At 33.7% G+C, this 20,702-nt stretch overlaps 1 protein-coding gene across 1 annotated transcript in view; it reads right to left on the minus strand.

Annotated features, from left to right (window-relative positions):
* Positions 1-456: 456 nt before the first annotated feature.
* LOC140449335 (uncharacterized) overlaps positions 457-20,702 on the minus strand; it is a 126,396-nt gene continuing 106,150 nt past the window's right edge. Inside the window, exon 3 of the mRNA XM_072542469.1 lies at positions 457-972. Within this exon, the coding sequence (XP_072398570.1) occupies positions 650-972 (323 nt within the window). The 3' untranslated portion in view covers positions 457-649. The remainder of the gene's footprint in view (positions 973-20,702) is intronic.

The raw sequence follows: 20,702 nt of genomic DNA on the forward strand, positions 1-20,702 counted from the left end.
ACGTCGGTTGTTTTTGCATTCTTCTAAGCACCTCTTTATTTGTAAGTCGCTCAGTCCACAGGATATTAAGTATTTATCTATACAGCTACATCTCAAATATTTCCAATCTCTTGCAAATATCCTCGTTTAAGGTCCACGATTCAACAACATAAAACAGAATAGTAGCAACGCTGAATTCTTACTTTTATACCAAGAGAAATATTGTGTCTTTTAAAGAAGGCCCTCATCCGGTTGATGGTGGTTTTTCCTTTTCCGATGCAAGGTCTTATCTCCTGGCTGTTGATTATGAAATTAATGTAACTTTCATTTATGTCTTCTATGCCCCTTTAAACATCTCTCTTGAGCACATATTATTAAGTAAAAAGTAAAGGGGATAGTACACATCCTTGTCGTATTCTATTATATTATTGAAGAATTAATATTAAATAGAGGATTTTAAGAGAGAAAGAAAAAAAACATAAATAAGCTATTTTATTGTCCTAATATTTAAAAAGAATAATAGTATTTTATCGACTTTAATGTAAAAAATAACTTAATTTTACTCTTTGTATTTTTAAAAGTGTTGGAAAATCTAAAGTTAACTAAACATTCCTTTTGGGCATAAAATTAAAGAGATTCAAAAGTCTACTTTATTCAAATATAGTATTTTCTATCTACTCTTTTCTGTAGTTGTTGCTGCCGTTGGAGCAGGTCCAGTTACAGTAAAACTGGCAATAAAGACATTAATAATGGTAATCGCAAACACTCCAGCAGTTACGTAGATATTTAGTTTCTTAGCAGCAAGAGACTTCGATTTCCCTTGCATGTAAAACCACGCTTTGTATATCAAAGTGATGCCAATAGCAAGTTGCAACACCAATGAGAGACAAATCAGGATGACGTTGACATAGAACGTTGAACTGTGTTGGTTGTACTCTACCATATACCTTAGCTGGTTGGCGTTTGCCGTTATTAGAACGATGTCCATCATACCTGTAAAATAAAAGACAATTTTAATAACCAACAAGATAATAAAGTGACAGAAGATCGTCGGGTTACAAGCAAAATACACTAAGTCAGTTTTTGTCATTTTGACTTAATTACGTATTGATATTACAATTTGTTTATGATTTATTGATATTACGACATGAAAAGAAATAAAGTGGGCGGTGAGGACAAAATACTGGCGGAACTGCTAAAAGAAGGAGGAGACACGATAAAAAAAATGCTAAAAATACTGTTCAAAATTCAAAACAAATGTCTGTTTGAAGGTAAAATACCTAAACAATGGAGAAATGCCAACACAATCGTAATACATAAGAAAGGAGACCGAACAGACCTAAACAACTACCGTCCTATTTCCCTTTTGTCACAACTATATAAAACCTTCACAAGAATAATAAACAACCGACTAACCTATAAACTTAATAACTACCAACCAGTGGAACAGGCCGGATTCAGGAAAGGATACAGCACAACCGACCATCTACATGCGCTTAAAATCTTAATTGAGAAAACCAATGAATACAACCTTTCGCTGTACTTAGCATTCGTAGATTATGAAAAGGCTTTCGACAGCATTGAACACTGGGCGGTGGAAGAAGCTCTGGTCAATAGTAGCATAGATTCAAGATACCGTCAATTGATACATGATATTTACCAAAACGCAACCCTGACCGTAATTATGGACGACAAATTCGTCTGACTAGGCGATATAATTTCACCTAAACTATTTACCTTGATCCTCGAAGATATAATAAAATCAACAGATTGGGAAAACAGAGGAATATGTATTAACGGAAAGTACTTAAATCACCTTAGATATGCGGATGATATACTCCTGATCTCCTCGGAACGACAAGAACTAGATTTAATGCTGAATGAACTTCATGAAAAATCACTGCAAAAAGGCCTAAAAATTAACTTCAACAAAACAAAAGTAATGACAAACACGGAAGACCAAGAGGCAATAAAAATACAAACAGAAAAAATAGAACAGGTAACTGAGTATATCTATCTAGGACAAGCAATCAGAGCTAACACAGAAAATCAAACAGCCGAAATATCGAGACGAGTAAGAATGGGATGGGCAGCGTTTGGCAAACTTTATTACGTTCTAAAAAATCAAACAATCCCTCTATACTTACGAAGCAAGGTATATAACTCCTGTATAATACTGGTGCTCACCTACGGAGCACAGACATGGACATTTACACAGGCCAATTTGGATAGGATAAGGAAGGCACAAAGAGCGATGGAGAGACAAATGTTGGGTATATCACTTAAAGATAGAAAACGTAACCAGTGGATCAGAACTAGAACAAAGACAGTAGACGCGATAGAACAAGCAGCAAAACTGAAATGGAAATGGGCTGGACACAATGAACGTCTCCAAGACGGACCATGGAACAATGCCATCGGAAAGTGGCGTCCATACAATGCAAAGAGATCAAGAGGCAGACCACAGATGAGGTGGCAAGATGACATCAGGAAATAAGGAGGTCGCAAATGGCAGAGAACAGCTCAAGATAGGGAAAGATGGAGAGAACTGGGGGAGACCTACATCCAACAATGGAAGGATAGAGAATAGGTTCAAAAAAAAATTATAATTTGTTTAGTTTATGTACTAGCAAAATCCAGTGAGTGTTTTCTCATCCTTAACAACACAAAATTCTACATTCACTAAGTTTTTAACAACGAATTTTTTTCAGGCAAAATCCATGAGTGACTTAGTGGATTTTGCTGAGGGCAATTATTTGAAATAGTGAATTTTACTGGTTAAAATTTGGCTTTAAATCTCCAGTTAAAAAGAACTTAGTACAAGTGTCAGCTTGCAAAATATTTCTTCCTCGCTTTATGTGTAGTGATTGATGAGTCAATTGTATCCCAGACGTTGGAATGAAAACTTCATTATGAAACGTATTGAGAAAATCTTTGCCAGCGCTGAAAAAATTGAGAACGGTTATGTATTGCTCTATAGACAATCTCCCTTTAAAGGGCATGATTTGTTTGTTTATGCAAACATTTATTTCTATTTGTAGCTCTCTACATATCTTTAGGACCGATTCAAAACCTGGTCGAACTTTTCAGTTTGTCGTCGCTCTGTCTGGTTTCCAGATTGTCAATATATAGGTGCGAAGTTTAAAAAAAAGATACAGTATGTCCCAATACATTCGCAGTCTTGGAAATTTTAGGCAGCCTGTTAGAATTCGAAGAATAAAAAACTATTTTATTTCTTACAGATTACATAGTACAAATTTTCCAATTTCAGTTTGCAAACTGTACATATTTGTGTGTTTGACAAAATTTTCAAATAAACTCTTGAGAAAATATCTCAGAAAATTTGTAACTGGTTATTCCTCAGGACAGTTTTCAATAGTTGTAAACGTTAAAAAATTTGAGAACAGTGAGTCAAATAGTTTATTATTGATAGTTTAGATTTAATTACAAAAGTTTATTCTAAGATTAGTAAAAAATATTATTTCATTTTAGAAATACTTTAACTGTAACCATCAGATTATATTGAAATAAATGAAAATCAAAACCTTTGCAACTTTAATACTTGTGGATCTTGGATCACTTGTCAACTCTACAAGAAGTAAACTAATCTCTTAAAATTTATTATTTTTGTTAATAAAATTCAATTGTGGTTTAGATACATATATCACAATTTATCAATTCCTTGCACATTACGAGTAGAAGTGTCGTCCAAGTTTGACCAAGAAACAGCGAATGTGTACGACTTCGATGATTCCATGAAAGATAGAGACTTGATACCGCCTATTTCGTCAGAAACTAAAAGTGATAGTTCGGAAAGGAAGGTTTATTTAAAAAAAAACAAAATTTGATAGTAGATGAAAACATTGCAAGTCAAAAAAACAGGTAGGTATAAATGCAGTAACAATTTTTCCCCGGAGGATCGTACTGAATTATGTCGTACTTACTGGAATTTAGAATTTAACCATCAAAGAGATTTTATATTAATGAACGTTTTGTCTAAAGAAGTGAAAACACGTAGATCTAGAAAGGGAAATGACAGCAAACAAAGAAATAATGCAACTAACTACTTTTTAAGTAACAATAATAAGATCCAAGTATGACAAAAGTTTTTCTGTGCAACACTGTGTATTTCAAATTTACCAACCGTCAATGCATTTCAACATAAAGATCAGAGTGGGGAATACGAAGATAAAGACAACCGAGGTAAACATATTCCGTACAACAAAACATCTGAAGAAATTAGATTAATAGTGAAAAATCATATTGAGAGTTTCTCAAAACAAAAACCTTTACGGCTTTTTTGTGTACTTGATTTCACGTTAAAATAAAACCCGTTGTCAAGATTATTAAGTAAAATTAAGCACTCGACAAAGCTTTCTTTCATTCTTTCTACATAATATCCTTGTAGTTGTTAAATTATTCTGTTTACCAGAAGCCATTTTGAATTCAAAGGAAGTTCGTTATAATATTGATTTTTTATTATAGACAATTTATTCCTAATTATTAATAAAACGGTGACCATCGCTTTAATTTTCATGGCCAGGTTGATAAACCAGTACGGTTAAGAATGTTATCAGGAAGAGTGATTGCCAATCACAGCATACTTGTTTTGATAAAAAATAGAAAACAAAAGTTAATTGATATAGATATATGTAAGCATATGTGAGAGACAGTTTGCGCTGGGTTTGGCACTGGCAGCAAGTCCATTGGTCACAGATGTTTTTTAGTTATCTTCTTCGTCTTTTTTTGTATAGAGATGACTGTCTGTTTTTCAATGTGCCTTTAGTAAGTTGTTCTGTCGTTTTGGTGGTCTTTCCACTAATCGTGCATACAGACGTGCATATAACGAAACATATAATGCACTCAAATGTAGTTTCTAAAGTACCACGCCCCAACAGATAGATACCGCAGTGCTTGCGATATCAACAATACGGACACCCAAAAAATTTTGTCACAGAATGCCTCGCTGTGTAAAATGCACAGAGAGTCCTTTTACGAAATATTGTTCTAGGAAAACTCAAGATGCTTCTTTGCCGACTACTATTATTTTAGTTTTCTGTGGATATGTTAAATCTGTGGACCAGTTTCGTCAACATCTTCGTCTTGGGCTATCAATATTGCGTCGCCTGCGTAATAAAGTATTTTAATTTCTTTGTTTCCCATGCTATATCCTCTTCCTTTATTATCGGTTTTGATGATTTCATCCATATTCAAATTGAAGAGCATGGGGCTCAATAAATCCCCTTGTCTTATTCCGCTGCCTATTTCTATAGGTTCTGTAAGTTGTCCATCTATTTTGACTTCCATTTTGTTGTTTTGGTAGATGTTATCGATAGTTTTTATAATAGTTAGGGGAATTTCTCTATTATACAGAAGATGTATTACGTCTTTGAGTATACAGAAATGCTGGTCTATTATACTCTAGTGATTTCTCAGTAATTTGCTTTATACAGTAATTTGGTTTATTACAGTCTGAAGGTGTTTGTAGAAGTTTTCCCTTGTGGTGGTATCTCTGTTGTTTTCTGGTGCATATAGTGCTATCACATTCAGAGGTTTGACATCCAGTTTAATTTTTACACCAATCCGGGCTTGGATAAAGATTGGTGGATCCGTTAGCATACTCCTAACAAAACTGCAGGCGGAGTTACCTGGAATATTGAAAGCAGATTTATGTAGGAAGTTGGGTTTTTTTAATTTATTATTACAGAGTGGAATGTTACTTGATGTATGTGAGTGTATATTTAATATAGAAGGTGAACAAAATAATTGGTGTAATGTATTGCTGGTATATTACTTAACTTATAGCTAAAGCAGAAGTTTTGGCTTCGGCTACGCTTAATGACTGTGATATTCTAACAAGCAGCTAATATAGTAGCATGAATATTTCAACAATACTAACAGACAACCTTGTCATTTTGTGAAAATACTTTTCCAAATTGAAGCTACGGCCCAATGCAATGAAAGCGAAAGTGAGTTTTTTCCATCCGAATAATGCACTAGTCAACAAAAAGCTCTCCGCTTACATTGAAAACAGACTGCTGACTCAGAACTCAACACAAAAATATCTTGGAGTAACTTTTGACATCCCTTATAAAAAACACCTACAAAGAACGGCAGCAAAACTAAAAACGCAAAATAATATAAGCCAAAAGCTATGTGGCACCACATGGGATTTCTCAACCTTCTCACTCAGATCATCCACTCTGGGACTTGTATACTCAGCAGGTAAACTTTCTTCCCTGGTATGGCTCAATAGCAAAAACACGAAGATTTTTGACACTCTGAGTCACAGTTCATGCCAAAAACTACGAAGAAATCACTACTTTCTCAGAGAGAATAGAAAAATTTAGACTAATCACCAACTTACTATCGACTTCATTCTTAAAGGTCACGTTTTTAACCAGGAACGTCTCAATCTGGCCAAAGCCTGAAAAAGACACTGGAAGATCAACTTAACAAAGGAAATTCACTAAATGATCTGTATTGAGTATAAAAGGTCTTGAACTACCATGTAATATACAGACACGCTGAACAATAAGAACGAACAGCGGTAGACATGCTGATAGCTTAGATAGATGGGGAAAAGCGCTTACTTTTGAGTGTGATTGTAGTGCGCAACAACAACTGTTCACACATTGTTGAAGAACGTCTCCGAAGGTAGTTCCGTGGAAATATTTTCTACACCTAAGACTTCTAATGCGTATTTGTGTTGCTCACTTATGTATTCTGATTGTGTACCACATATTAAATATATAGGTATTAATATATATTTATTCATGCAACAAATATCACCTCTATATTGTGAAAATATCCGATTGATTTATCCACGCTAATTTATAATTTAATAAAATGTAAATTTTAATAGTAGTAAATTAAATAAAAGATTTACATCAAATCGTATATATATATATATGTTTTAATTTTACACGTCATTGTAAAAAGCAAATATAAAATAAATTTATACAATAAAATTATACTGACGCAGTCAGTTAATTTTTTTAAATAGGATCATATAAATAAATATATACCGAAGATCTCGAAATCTAACGGCCTAGAGGAAAACATTCGGAAAATACAAATTCTGCTTAATGAGAAAAACATTGATATTATGCTCGTTGCAGATAATCATTTCATTAAAATTCTAAAATATACAGTATATTGCACAAAATATTTACAGATAAAAGCACACAGTGGTAGAGCTGACATAGTAAAATAAATTTAAGCAAAATAAGATTAGTGACAAATAGCACTAGTCTACTATCACTGCTGGGTCAGCATAACTTGACATATTTGTGATTTATGGTATTCCTGGCTTTCCAATGAATTAAAACCACTTTAGTGATCAACTAAAACTAGATAATTAAGGCAACTACCACAGATTATTGATGAATTCCATAACAGGGAGAAATATAATACATTCAGAATTTTATATTTCATTTATTTATTATTAGAGTGGTATCAGGTAACAAAAAGGAACAGAAAACAGAGTTGACTACGTGTCTGCAGTGACAAGAGAGACAATTTATTGTAGGAAGTATTGTAGGTAGTATGAAGATAGATGGATAATGGTGAATTTAAATTACACTTACCGCCGTTTGATGAACACAACCGCATACAACAGGAATCACAACGAAAATGAATTCGATTTTCGTCATTTAGACTAACTAGGTATAAGAAAGAGGGAGAGTACTTGCTGGAGAGTGTCAAGCGAAAATGTTAATTTACTGACAAGTCTTTTGCTTTTTATATACTTTCTCCAATATACTTTTCCTACCTTCTCCTGGCAGAAAAGGTTATTTCATAGAAGAACCACATCTTAGCTTATCTTAGAAAATATGCTGTGTTGTTCGACAATAGGAACGAACTTCTTTGTTAAGAGATAGAGTTTATATTTAGCTAACGAAAGATAATAAGAGAAAGGGACACTTACTGTGAGACATTTCTTTGGTGCAAGCAGGCGTGACAAATCGCTGTTGCTTAAGGGTTATTTCTAATGGGTTTAGTATAGTATATGGACATAGGTGGCGTAAAAGTAATTCTCTGGGAGGAGTACTTGAGTAAATTTTAAACTTGGTTCGCATCTTCTGCATCTATTCCCGCACATGCCCAAATCAGCCCATTTCAGACAGATAGAACAACATATCCATCCTTTTCCATCGGCTGATGAGGAGAAACACTACAGTAGAAACATTCAGCATCTTCATCATTGCTTTTATCATGTACTTGATGGTTACATTTATTTTTTTCTTTCCCTTATTATACTTGGAAGGACAAACTTTTATTTTTTTTTTATTAGTTTTTTTACTTCCTTTGTGTTTATCATCATTTATTTTTTCTTAACTTGTAACGTAATATTTTGCCTACCACATAGGGTATTATTATGGGAAATTGAAAATTGGGGACAGAAATTATTGGGGTGGAAATAGGTTAAGCAAAATATACGATACTTATGCGAACGGGGTTTATTTGGAGAGCTGGGTCGTGGATAAGTGTATGACACAGGTGGTTGGATTTGGGCAACTACAAAAATGAAACAAAGGGGTACTGACATGAATATCTTGGAACAAATGGACAAACAAAACAAACAACAGGAAGAACCTCTAGCAATTTAAAATGGACGCCGATTCGAGGTGCCAAATTATAACGATTACACTAACTAGTTGTAACTATTTAAATATTTATTAGAAATACAAAAATGGTTAGGAAACTTTTCTAAAATAAAAAGACAAAATGGTTCAGAGAAATAAATTAAATATTTATTACTGTCTCAACACAAACAGTTACAAGATTTATACCAAAATAATAAAGAAGAAAAAACTTACATATGTCCTATTCATTTACAAACTCTGTTGCTACAAAACTTACAAATGTTACTGCACTATAAACTGTGGCGAATAAAAAATTATTGCAAATAAAAAAATTATCTTTTTAAATAATGAAAGCAATTATTATTATTAAAAAAATGTCTGTATTTACTTTGAAATTAAACACAAAAAGTTACCTGGATTTGCACTAAACTACTTTAAATTTTCTGTAATCTGGACTTCACTGAAATTTCTAGGGGTAGAACTGGGCTTCACTGGAATTTCTGGGGGTAGAAACTGGATAAACGCTCTTCGTAACGAACACACGAACAAATTCATCTCCAAACTGCCAAAAGCCTGGGATGACAACCAGGGAGAAACAAAACAAGGATGGAAACAAACAATTCTTCCAAAACTAACTTAAACTGCAATTGCATATTGAACAAATTAAACTGCTACTATTAACTTTACACATTTTCCATAGAAAAGAGACGAAGGACGAAGATATTATAAATTCGATGAAAAATTTGGACATAACGCTGCAAGCAGTTGTCAACGCTGACAACGCCTCAGCTAGAGTGATCTAATTATCTTTCCGGCAAAACCTTCTTAGCCTCTAAATGGATGTTTATTTCAAACGAAGTATTGAGCGGCTTTCGGTCAAAGAAAAATATCAAATAATTACGCGTCCGTGGTATAAACGAACTCTAAAAATGTGTTAACATTAACTCGCGACGCAAAAAGGATTGAAAATACATTTTGGATATTTTAACTTGTACAAAAGTAAAGAGAAATACACTGATATTATTCTTCGATACTTTAGAAAATAGGAGGGAATTTCAATATATTTCCATATATATTTCAAAGAATTTGCAAATGCTACAAACTTTTTTTTTATTGTTTCTTTGGCCTTATTCGTGTTTATTTCAAGTTCTAATTCTAGCTTATACGGGCTAGATATTAGTACAGCCGTTTTACCTTTTTTAGATTTCCTCTTTTCCATTAATTTACTTCTCTTTGGTAAAGGACGAATGTCTTTAGGGCTATTTGCTCCAACTGAAGTTAATGCTACATTGTCTGCAGGGGACAATGTTAACTGAAAATCGATACTGGCATGTAGCTTTGCAGTTTAAGTTGAAGCAATTGCCGTATCTTGACTTGACTTAGCAGTGGTAAACTATTATTCTCCAAAGGTCTGTAAATATATTGAGATCATAAGAAACTATCCCACATTTTAGTTAATAGCAGTCAAAGGTGTTGCAGCTTTTCAGAAAACCTCACCAAAAATTATAGAGATTTGGAAAGTCGTTATTACTCTGTCTGGGTTGTTATTAAGTAACTTTTATAATGCCATATAATAATATTGTGCCAAAGGCGCCATAAAACTCAAATAAGTTGTCTGCATTCGATGGGTGGGATGTGGAGGCAAACAAATGTTTTTTGTATAGCTCTTGTATTCATCCAACATTAATAAGATCGGATCGTGTTCACTTGGTTTCGCTTGTTCAACTTTTTTTCTTCAGTACCTTATCCGGTCCTGGTGTTGGCGATTATCAAGGCTATCATGTTTTTGTTGAATGCTCTGAGAAACAGCTCCGCGGAGATCATCACAAACCATTGTCGAAAGGTTTTTTAACCAATACTTTACCCTGCATAACGAATTGAGGAATTCGATATTTTTTTTTCGCATCACGTGGCCGAAGTACTTAAGCTTACGTTGTTTCACGAAATTAAGCACTTCTCTTTCTTTTGTCATGCGCTGTAGGACCTCAAAGTTGGTAATATGATCTACATACGATATTTTTAGTATCCTCCTGTAGATGCACATCTCGATGTCTTTAATCCGCTTTTCAGTTGCTTGCGTCAGTGTCCAGGCTTCAACTCAATATAGCACATCACTATTCGCATCTTGGTTCCCAAGCTGAGATCACTGCAGCACAGCAAGGATCTCAACTTGATAAATGTAGACCGTGCCATTTCAAATTTGGATCTAATCTCTTGACCATAGTTCCATTGTAAGTTGGGGGTAGTTTCAAGGTAAGTGAATCTGTCGACTCTCTGGATCTCTTCGCTATCTGCCATACCCGTACCGCGGGAGCTAAATTTGCACGGCTGACAACCATAAAGCCGTAAGGCTTGAAGATCATTTAGGCTGGTTGCTAGTAACACAGTGTCATCTACGTAGCGGATATTATTGATGTATTCACCGTTAACTCGGATTCCCATCTCTAGGTTTGTGAGGGCTTCAGTAAAAATTTCCTCAGAGTATATATTGAAAAGAATCGGCGAGAGCACACAGCCCTGCCTTACTCCTCACATGATCTTCACTTGGTCGGTCAGCTGGTCTTTGACCTTGACTTAAGCACGCTGATTCCAGTATAAATTCATGATGATCTGAATGTCCTTCTCATCCAATCCTACTCTTTGTAGGGCGGCGACCATCCTCTGGTGCTGACAACGGTCAAATACCTTGGCGAAGGTAATAAAATAAACAAAGACATCACAACTGACATCGCGGCATCTGTAAAGTGGGACTTGTAAGGTGAAAAGTGCTCCACGTGTACCCATGGAATTTCCGAATCCAAATTGCATTTCACCGACATATGCTTCGCATTTCTTGTAAATTCTCGCATGTATGATTTTAAGAAAAATCTTGAGTGCATGACTCATAAGGCTGATAGTGCGGAAATCTTTGCACGTTTCCGTAGATCGTTTTTTTTTTGGTAGTGGTAAAAATGTTGACAATAGCCATTCCTTTGGGATATTACCTGAATCGTATATGGCTTTAAATAGTTCAGTTAACTCCTTCGTGCTCACTTCACTCACCACCTTAATAAGTTCAATGGGTACTGCGTCCGGACCTGTGACCTTATCATTCTTAGACTATTTTAAAGCTACTTTCACCTCGCGTTCTAGTATTGACCGCCCTGTCATGCAATTTATTTCTGGAAGGTTAGTCCTCTCGGTAGTCCCAGAAAAGTTCTTCGATATACATTTTCCAGGTCACCAACTTCTCCTTAACTGTTGTCTCTTGTTCAACAAAATGTTGAAACCACACTGGAGCCGGGTTAAATATCTGCTGGTGTAGGTAGGTTTGCTGTAAACTTTGGTTGCATATCCTGTGACTTCTTTTATGATTAGCACATCCGAAAAGGAAGTAAATTATTGGTTTCTTTTTCCATGGTAAATTTCATTGATTCTTCTTTATTGTTGATGTCCGTCAGAAATTTATTCAATGCGTCTGATGCGTGACGCCAAATGGTGAATGTATCATCTACATATCTCCACCATATTGTGGATTCTTTGTCTTGTTTAGGTACAATTTTTTGTTCGAAATCTTTTACGAATATGTCTGCTAATAATGAAGATAAAGATGAGCCATAGGTTATCCGAAATTTTGCTTATAGAAATCATTATCTAGTTGAAAATAAGTGTTGCCTGAGGAAAGTGATAATACCTTCACGTTTGCTTAGACATTCAGTTTGGGTTTTGCTGTCAATGTATTATACATTTCTAATTTGCCTCTTATTATGTTAAAAGTTTTCTTCAATGGTACATTTGTAAAGAGACCATTCATTAAATTTTTTATTCTTAAAAAACCACGCTGAAATTTCTGCAGAAAAGAGATAGGTATGTTCTGAGAAAAACTTAATTTCCTGGACTATCTCTTATATTTACTAGATGTTGCACATTCGTTATTGTAAAGTGTATGATGAAAGTTAATACGCGTCAATAAAAACGTTTAAGTGGAATAAATGACACGTTTTATGACAAACAGAAGTTAAAAGCTCCCGGTCTAAATTTTTTTTGACTTATAATTAAATTCTTTCAAAGTTGTCCTCGTTAATTGCACAGTCTGTATTGTTTCTACAAAAAAATGTATTCAGATGCTAATACCGCATTTATATTCAATTTGAAAAATTTACTTTATCATAAAAGAATGCTAAATAGGGATTTTCTGTTATTTTTCATTTAAGGGTTGATTAGGAAATTTATTTTTAAAAGGGGAAAGTTAGAGAATTAACGCTAAAAAGTACTTTTGATTTCATTTTAGGGATGAAATAAAATAGTAATTATCAAATTATGGATTTGATAATAGTAGTCCGATAACTGCAGATTTCTTTTTAAATCTTATAATGTCTTTGATAAAATGTTTTGTTAGCTAACATTATTTTTTGAAAAAGGCATGGATTTCCTGCCGAAACGTAGAAAAAAGTAAATAAAAAATTTCTTAGGATCATAATACATTTATATACATTACTTTAGCATTTAATTACAAATCTTAGGATCCGCTGATTTAGTGGGAACGATGACTTAACTCGATTTATATTTGGATCCAAATAACCGCAACACAAACATTTCCATCATTACTTCGAGACGAATGGTTTTCTTATATATAAGTCCATAGAAACAAGACTGTATAGTTGTGAATATAACAAGGTCAAAGTCAGGCAATATATTTGATTTAAAATATCCCACATCCCGCATCCGTTACGCTCATTATAACAAATTCGATATTACAGTATTAATTTTGTAATTAACACCGTACATTACGAAGTCGGGAGTCTCTCTCTTAATTATGTTGCGGGTCTAATGGTATTATCTATTGTCGAATCCAATATCTAAGCAACCAATAATTTGATTCCCGGAGCTGATATGTTTGTTTTAATTGGTAAGCCTACATATGTTGCGATATATGTTCTAATGAAGGTACCTACTGTTTCCAAATCAAAAGGGAATGATTAAATGTTGTTATTGGGGAAATTGATAATTGGGTTATATGATCTTGGTAGAAAGAAAACAATCTATAGAGCTCTCTACGACAAACAGTTTCTATATTTCAATGGTATGTACAATTAGGTGAATGAAATCTATGCGTTAATTTTGTTACAAAAAATGAATATTAAATCCGCGAATAACAAAAAAGTAGAGCTGCTGTAACGAACTATGGCCGGTGACAAACCGTTCCCAGTAAGCACAAGTACGTACATAAGATAAACTAAGTACGTACTGATGGGACACAAAGTATGTACAATGTACGTACTTTGCTGTACGTAGTACGTACTTAATACGTACATAAGACGTACATTTTCCAAATTATGGTACATACCTAGTACGTACTGAAGGTACGTACCTAGTACATATTGAAGGTATATACCTAGTACATACTATATATACATATTATGTACATACTATACACACTTATGATGATTTATGTAAATAAAAGTAAATATAGGTGAATATATCTTTTTTATTTATATTTGAAGTACAAAAACAAGCAAAATTTATAAATCTTAAAGTTTACCAAATGGTTTTGTTTTAAATATACTTCCTCACCCACAAAATACATTTTTCAGTATGAATATATGTTAAAAATCACTCGACTTAATAAGATAACAGGAAACCACACTATAAGCTCCAACACCAAAAATAAGTAAAAAAAATCTAAATGAATGCAATGAATTATCACATCAAAACTGTACTCCAAATTAGGTTAGGTTAATATACTAGACACTCTTTACGATCCCGGTAAAGACAGGTTTGCTTCAGGGATGCGCCCCTGCCCACGCGAGCTCGGCTTTTTCTCCCAATCCTCTTCCGGGAGAGAAACGGATCCTAAGCCCTAAATCCTACCCACCAACCCAGACCTACCTAAATCCTTCCCTTCCCTCCTCAACCCGCACTGGACCAGCATGAGGAGATAACGGTCCAAACCTTCAAGTCAATGTACAGGACAAAAAAGAAAAGGCCCCCAGTGCCCAGCACTTCCCAGAGACTTGATCACGGCAGCGATCAAACAACTAACGGAAGGGGAGGTGCTAAGAATCCCTGGGTAAGACCCGGCTGCCATAAGATGACAATTTGGCTATGATCCTACAATATTCGAACACTGACGGACGACAATAGATTCCCAGAAATAGAAAGTGAACTAAAGGATATAAAATGGGATATCCTTGGTATATGCGAGACCAGAAGAAAAAGTGATGAGTATATAATACTAAAAAATGGCACACATTTTATGCATAAAGGTGGCGAATACACGGGAGTGGGATTCTTGGTAAAACAAAGCCTCACACAGTGTATCGAAGAATTCAAGCTCATATCAGACAGAGTAGCATATCTCATCATCAGGATTAATAAAAGAACCACTCTGAAAGTGTTCCAAGTGTACGCTCCGACCAAAAGCCACGACGATGAAGAAGTAGAAATATTTTATGATGAAATAAGAACAGCTATAGATACAAATAAAGCAAATTACGAAATACTATTAGGAGATTTTAATGCTAAATTGGGCAAAAAAGAGGAAGATTACGAACATTTAATTGGTAACTATGGCTACGGAAAAAGAAACGATAGAGGAGAAATGCTTCTCAATTTCATGAATGAACATAACATGTACTCAATGAACTCCTTTTTCAATAAAAAACCAAGCAGAAAATGGACATGGATGAGCCCCGATAAAAAGACAAAGAATGAAATAGATTATATCCTAACGAAGAATAGAAACCTAGTAGAAGACGTATCAGTATTAAATCAGTTTGACCTAGGAAGCGATCATAGACTAATAAGAACAAAACTAATAATTAACAAAAAACTAGAAAGAAAAAGAATACATGAAAAAAGATACAAATGGACATCTGAAGAAATCAAAAATAGTGAATTTAATAAAAAGATAGCGCATGCATTAAATCAAGTTAGCATGCAGTAGATAAACTCCAATGATATTGATGAGTTGAATAACCTTATTACCGAAACACTGAATAAAAGCCTTCTGCAACTGAAAAAACCAAAAACAACATACAATGAATTAGACAAAGAAATATTACAACAAATAAAAAGAAGGAAGATCTTAAATAAATCTAACAAAAGGGGAACCGACGAATATAGAGAACTTAATAGGCAGATTAGAAAAGGAATCAGACAACAAAAAAGAAAAGAAAACGAAAAATTAATAACAACAACTATTGAAAAAAATAAGAGTATGAAATGCCTCAGACCGACACTAGGACGACGTCAGATGATATCATTAATGGGAAAAGACGAAAATGAAATCACAACTAGAGAAAACATACTGACACGAATAGAAGAATTTTACACAGAACTTTACAGAACACATCAACAAGATAATGGGATGAGACCAGCACGGAAATTAATAAAAAATGTTGGATCAGAAATAATGCCAAAAGTAACAATGTCAGAGGTAACTACAGCATTGGAAAATATGAAGAGAAATAAAGCTGCAGGAGAAGATAATATTACCACAGATATGATATTAGAAGGAGGTAAGGAACTAATTGCAATTGTAACTAAGCTTGTGGACAGTTGTTTACATCAGGGCAAAGTCCCTAAGAGCTGGAACAACTATAAAGTAATCTTATTACACAAGAAAGGTGATAGTCAAAAATTGGAAAACTACAGACCCATCAGCATACTGTCACACCTGTTTAAAATACTCACCAAAGTCATAACTACTCGACTAACAAGGAAATTAGACGAATACCAACCATATGAACAGGCAGGTTTTAGAAAAGGCTATTCAACTTCCGATCACCTGTTAACCACAAAAATATTAATAGAAAAATGTAACGAATACAAGTTTCCAGTTTTCCTAGCATTTGTAGACTACGAAAAAGCTTTCGATACCATAGAACACACGGCCGTAATAAACGCAATGCAAAATTGTAGAATAGACAGCAGATATATTAACTTAATAAAAGAAACTATGAACCAAGCTACAGCTATATACTACCTAAATGAAAATGAACACACGAACCCTGTACCATTAAACAGGGGAGTCAAACAGGGAGATACTTTATCACCCAAACTGTTCACCTTAGTTTTGGAGGACGTTTTTAAAAACCTAAATTGGAAATATAAGGGAATAAACATCAATGGCCGCTACCTCAGTAATCTACGATTTGCAGATGACATAATCCTGATAGCTACTGACCTACAAGAAATGCAAACCATGCTTTTAGAACTACATACCGAATCTTCTAAAATAGGACTAAAAATGAATTTAAACAAAACAAAAGTCATGCACTCCGAAGACACCGTGACAATAATAAACGATAAAGTTATAGAAAAAGTTGAAGAATATATATACTTAGGACAAAAAATAATACTAAATAGGGAAATTCAAACTGAAGAAATAAAAAGAAGAAGAAAGTTAGCTTGGGCAGCATTCGGTAAACTGAACTATATACTCAGAAATCAACAAATTCAATTACATCTTAGATCTAAAGTTTTTGATGCATTATTCCGATATTAACTTATGCGGCACAAACATGGACAATCACAAAAAAGAATATTAATATACTTAGAGTCACTCAATACGCGATGGAAAGAGCAATGCTAGGTATATCACTTAAGGACAAAGAAAACCAACACATGGATAAGACAGAAAACCAAAGTCACCGATGTGGTGCAAAAATCATTAAAGTTGAAATGGGAATACGCTGGACATGTAGCTAGGAGCGATCTAAACAAATGGCACAGATCAATTTTAACCTGGAGACCATACCAACACAAAAGACCCAGAGGCAGACCTCCTATGAGATGGACAGATGATCTGAAAGGGACTGCCGGGAAAAATTGGCTACAAGTAGCGTACAATAAAAAACAATGGAAAGGAAGACTTGAAGAGGCTTATGTTCAGATGTGGACGTGAATGGCTAGACGAAGAAGAAGAACATAACCTAACATAATAAATATGTTTATCTCTTCTTTCTCCTGATACATACTTAAGACGTAATAGTACGTACTCTTCTGTACGTACTGGTATGTACCGCAGTGTACGTACTTAAAACGTACATTTTACATCACGTACGTACAGTACCAAAATTGTACGTACTTTAAACGTACTGTGCTGTTTGGGATGAGCGGTAACTTATTACTGTATTTTGAGAATGGTTATCTATCAGTCGCTTTAAAATATCCCAGCGATAAAAAATATTGTCCGATTTAGTTAGTGACGGAATTTCAAAGTAAATTGTATAAACATTTTTAAAATAGTTATATTCATAGGTTACTCAAATTTCAACTTTTTAATGATAACTTTAATTTAGAACTTAATACTCTCAAGCAAATTGCTTTCAATAATGGTTATGATCCCAACATTATTTATAAGCTTCTAAAAATAGCTAAACTCAAAATTGCAGAAAAGCTTGCATATTCATCACAATGTTTTCTTCACCCTAATGCTTCAAAAACATCAGATATTTCTCCTTTACTTATAATAGCAACATTTCCAATAAAATATCTAAACTTTTTACTTCTACAATTAAAAACATCAAAATTTCCTTCAAGTCACATAACACTTTAGGTTCCTTTTTAATCAACACCAAAGATAGGATGAACACACTTGACAAAAGTGGTATTTATAAATTAAAGTGTAATGATTGTGATGCCTCTTATGTAGGTAGAACCATTAGAAAGTTCAGAACATTTCAAAAGACCAAACTCTTCAAGTTTTGGTCAACACTTATTATCCAGTAAACACAATTTTAACATCAATACTGGTTCGTCTAGTTTACATGACATTAGTAGAAAGAAAAACTATTTGGAGTTGGATTTATTGGAAGATTTGGAGATCACAAAGGAAACAAATAAAAACTCTCACTGTCTTAATACCCAAATTAATTTAAATTGTACTAAATTTAAACCTATTTTTAAAAATTTTATTGCAGCTTCACCTCGTAGTGGACCCAGCTCGGTTGTTTAGACTTTCTGTACTGAGTATACCCATTAAGAATTTATTAATTTCATACATTGTTCAACATTACTATTTTATTCTTTAGTAATTTACAAAACTAGCTTGCTCAGGTTCAATTGATCTATAGTTGGCGTTAACTACACTCTCCATACCTTTGCGTAATTTAGATATGCCACCTCCACAGTTGTATATTTCAACATCTCCCACTGTTGGTCAGTTGGTCTTGAGTAACGCTTTATAGTTCTCCCGTTGACTGGGGGTTTAACTGAACTACTTGAATTATACCCCATTTACGCATTGCTTTCAATTTTGGTTTTTTAATTTTTAGTATTTTAATTTCATTCTCAGATTTCTTCTTTTTTACAGTATTGATAGTGTCTGGTAGACCCTTTTATTGTAGTCAACCACCCACTGTCTAATAGATTGTTTAGTCTATTTCTTGCATTTATACTTTATGTCCACTTCAATTGCTCTCAAACTAACACCCTAATTATATTATAGACAGGTTTAAGTGTGATATCTGGATTAGGCAATCTAGTTAAAATATTCTATATGTCATATTTCATTAGTTGACTTCCTAGAGTAGTGTCAGTTGGACCTTTGGTCAATGCTTAGTTACATAGAATTTTAAAATGTGCAGATCACACCTACATGATTGTGACTGCCCATCCAAGCTGTCATATGTCACATGTCACCTAAACATATCCGTTAATATCGGGAGCCATTCTCTCTCCTGATGCCGACCAGAATGTAGATTCGACCTTTTAAATTATTTGTCCTTGTTTAGTGTAGTGTTATGTTCAACTTTATGTTTAATTTTAAGTGTATGCCATTCTGCAATTGTTGTATAGCCCAAAATTGAGGAAGTAAGTCTAAAACGTTAATCACAAAAAATTTTTTTATCATCCATTAACTTCGAGTTTTTATCGAGGTTAATCAATTTCTCCATTTAAAAAAACGTTTTTTGGCTTATTTCAGATGCCCCTGAAGATGCTTTAGGGAGTACTTAGGCAAGATGTAATTAATAAAACTGTGCTCGATATCTGCCTTTCATTTAATCAAAGTTCATTTACTCGAGCATTCAACCTTATATCAATTTATTTTTAAAATAGCCAAACACGTGACGTTGTTCCTAATGTGTTTATACATATGGAGGAAAAAACATGTCTGGGGTACTGAACGTTCCATTAGATCAGATACACGAAAGAGTAATCGCTGCAACAGGTGTTTAAGAAAGTACTATTCGAAGAATTTGAAAAAAAGGATTAAGCCTAAAACCGTTTCAGATAACGCAGATAAAAGTTGGCTACGTAAAAATATTTTAAATACTTATATCACCGACAAAATTGTGGCTAGGGGCCTATAAAAATGTCTTACTACAGTAAGACCCCTCATTTTTATGGAGTACCGAAAATTCATAAAACGAATATACCACTTAGACCCATTTTTAGTACCATGAATTCTCCTTGTAGTGAACTATCAAAATTTTTATTAAATATTTTAAAACCAATTGCAAATAAAAATGACACATTTATAAAAAATACACAACATTTTTTAAATAAATTATCAAATATTGAATTTAATCCAAATAATACTTTAGTAAATTTTGACATAAATAGTTTATTTACGAATGTGCCATTAGATAAGACTTTAAATATAGTCAAGACAAAATTAGAAAGTGATGATACATTGGCAACTAGAACAAGACTAAATATATCAGCTATAATGGAGTTAATAACATTATGTACTGATAATACATACTTTCAACTAAATAATGAATTCTATAAACAAAGTTTTGGACTAGCAATGGGCTCTAGTTTATCTCCATTATTAGCCGATATATTTATGGAACATTTTGAAACAAATATTATTTCTAAACAAAATTTAAAACCCTCAGTATGGTGGAGGTATGTAGATGATGTATTCTCAATATGGTCTCATGGATCAGAGTTGTTGGACATATTCCTAAATGATATAAACGATAAAGAAGAGACAATAACATTTACCATGGAAAAGGAATATAATAACACATTACCTTTTCTGGATGTTTTAATCTCTAAGAACGATACTTGATACGAAACTCAGGTGTATAGAAAACCAGCACACACCAACAGATATTTAAATTTCAAATCAAATCACAATATTAACATTAAAAAGAGAATTATTAAATCCTTATACGATAGAGCCAAAATTACTTGTTCTAA

Source organism: Diabrotica undecimpunctata, chromosome 9, assembly GCF_040954645.1.
Source record: "Diabrotica undecimpunctata isolate CICGRU chromosome 9, icDiaUnde3, whole genome shotgun sequence".
NCBI classification, from domain to species: Eukaryota; Metazoa; Arthropoda; class Insecta; order Coleoptera; family Chrysomelidae; genus Diabrotica; species Diabrotica undecimpunctata.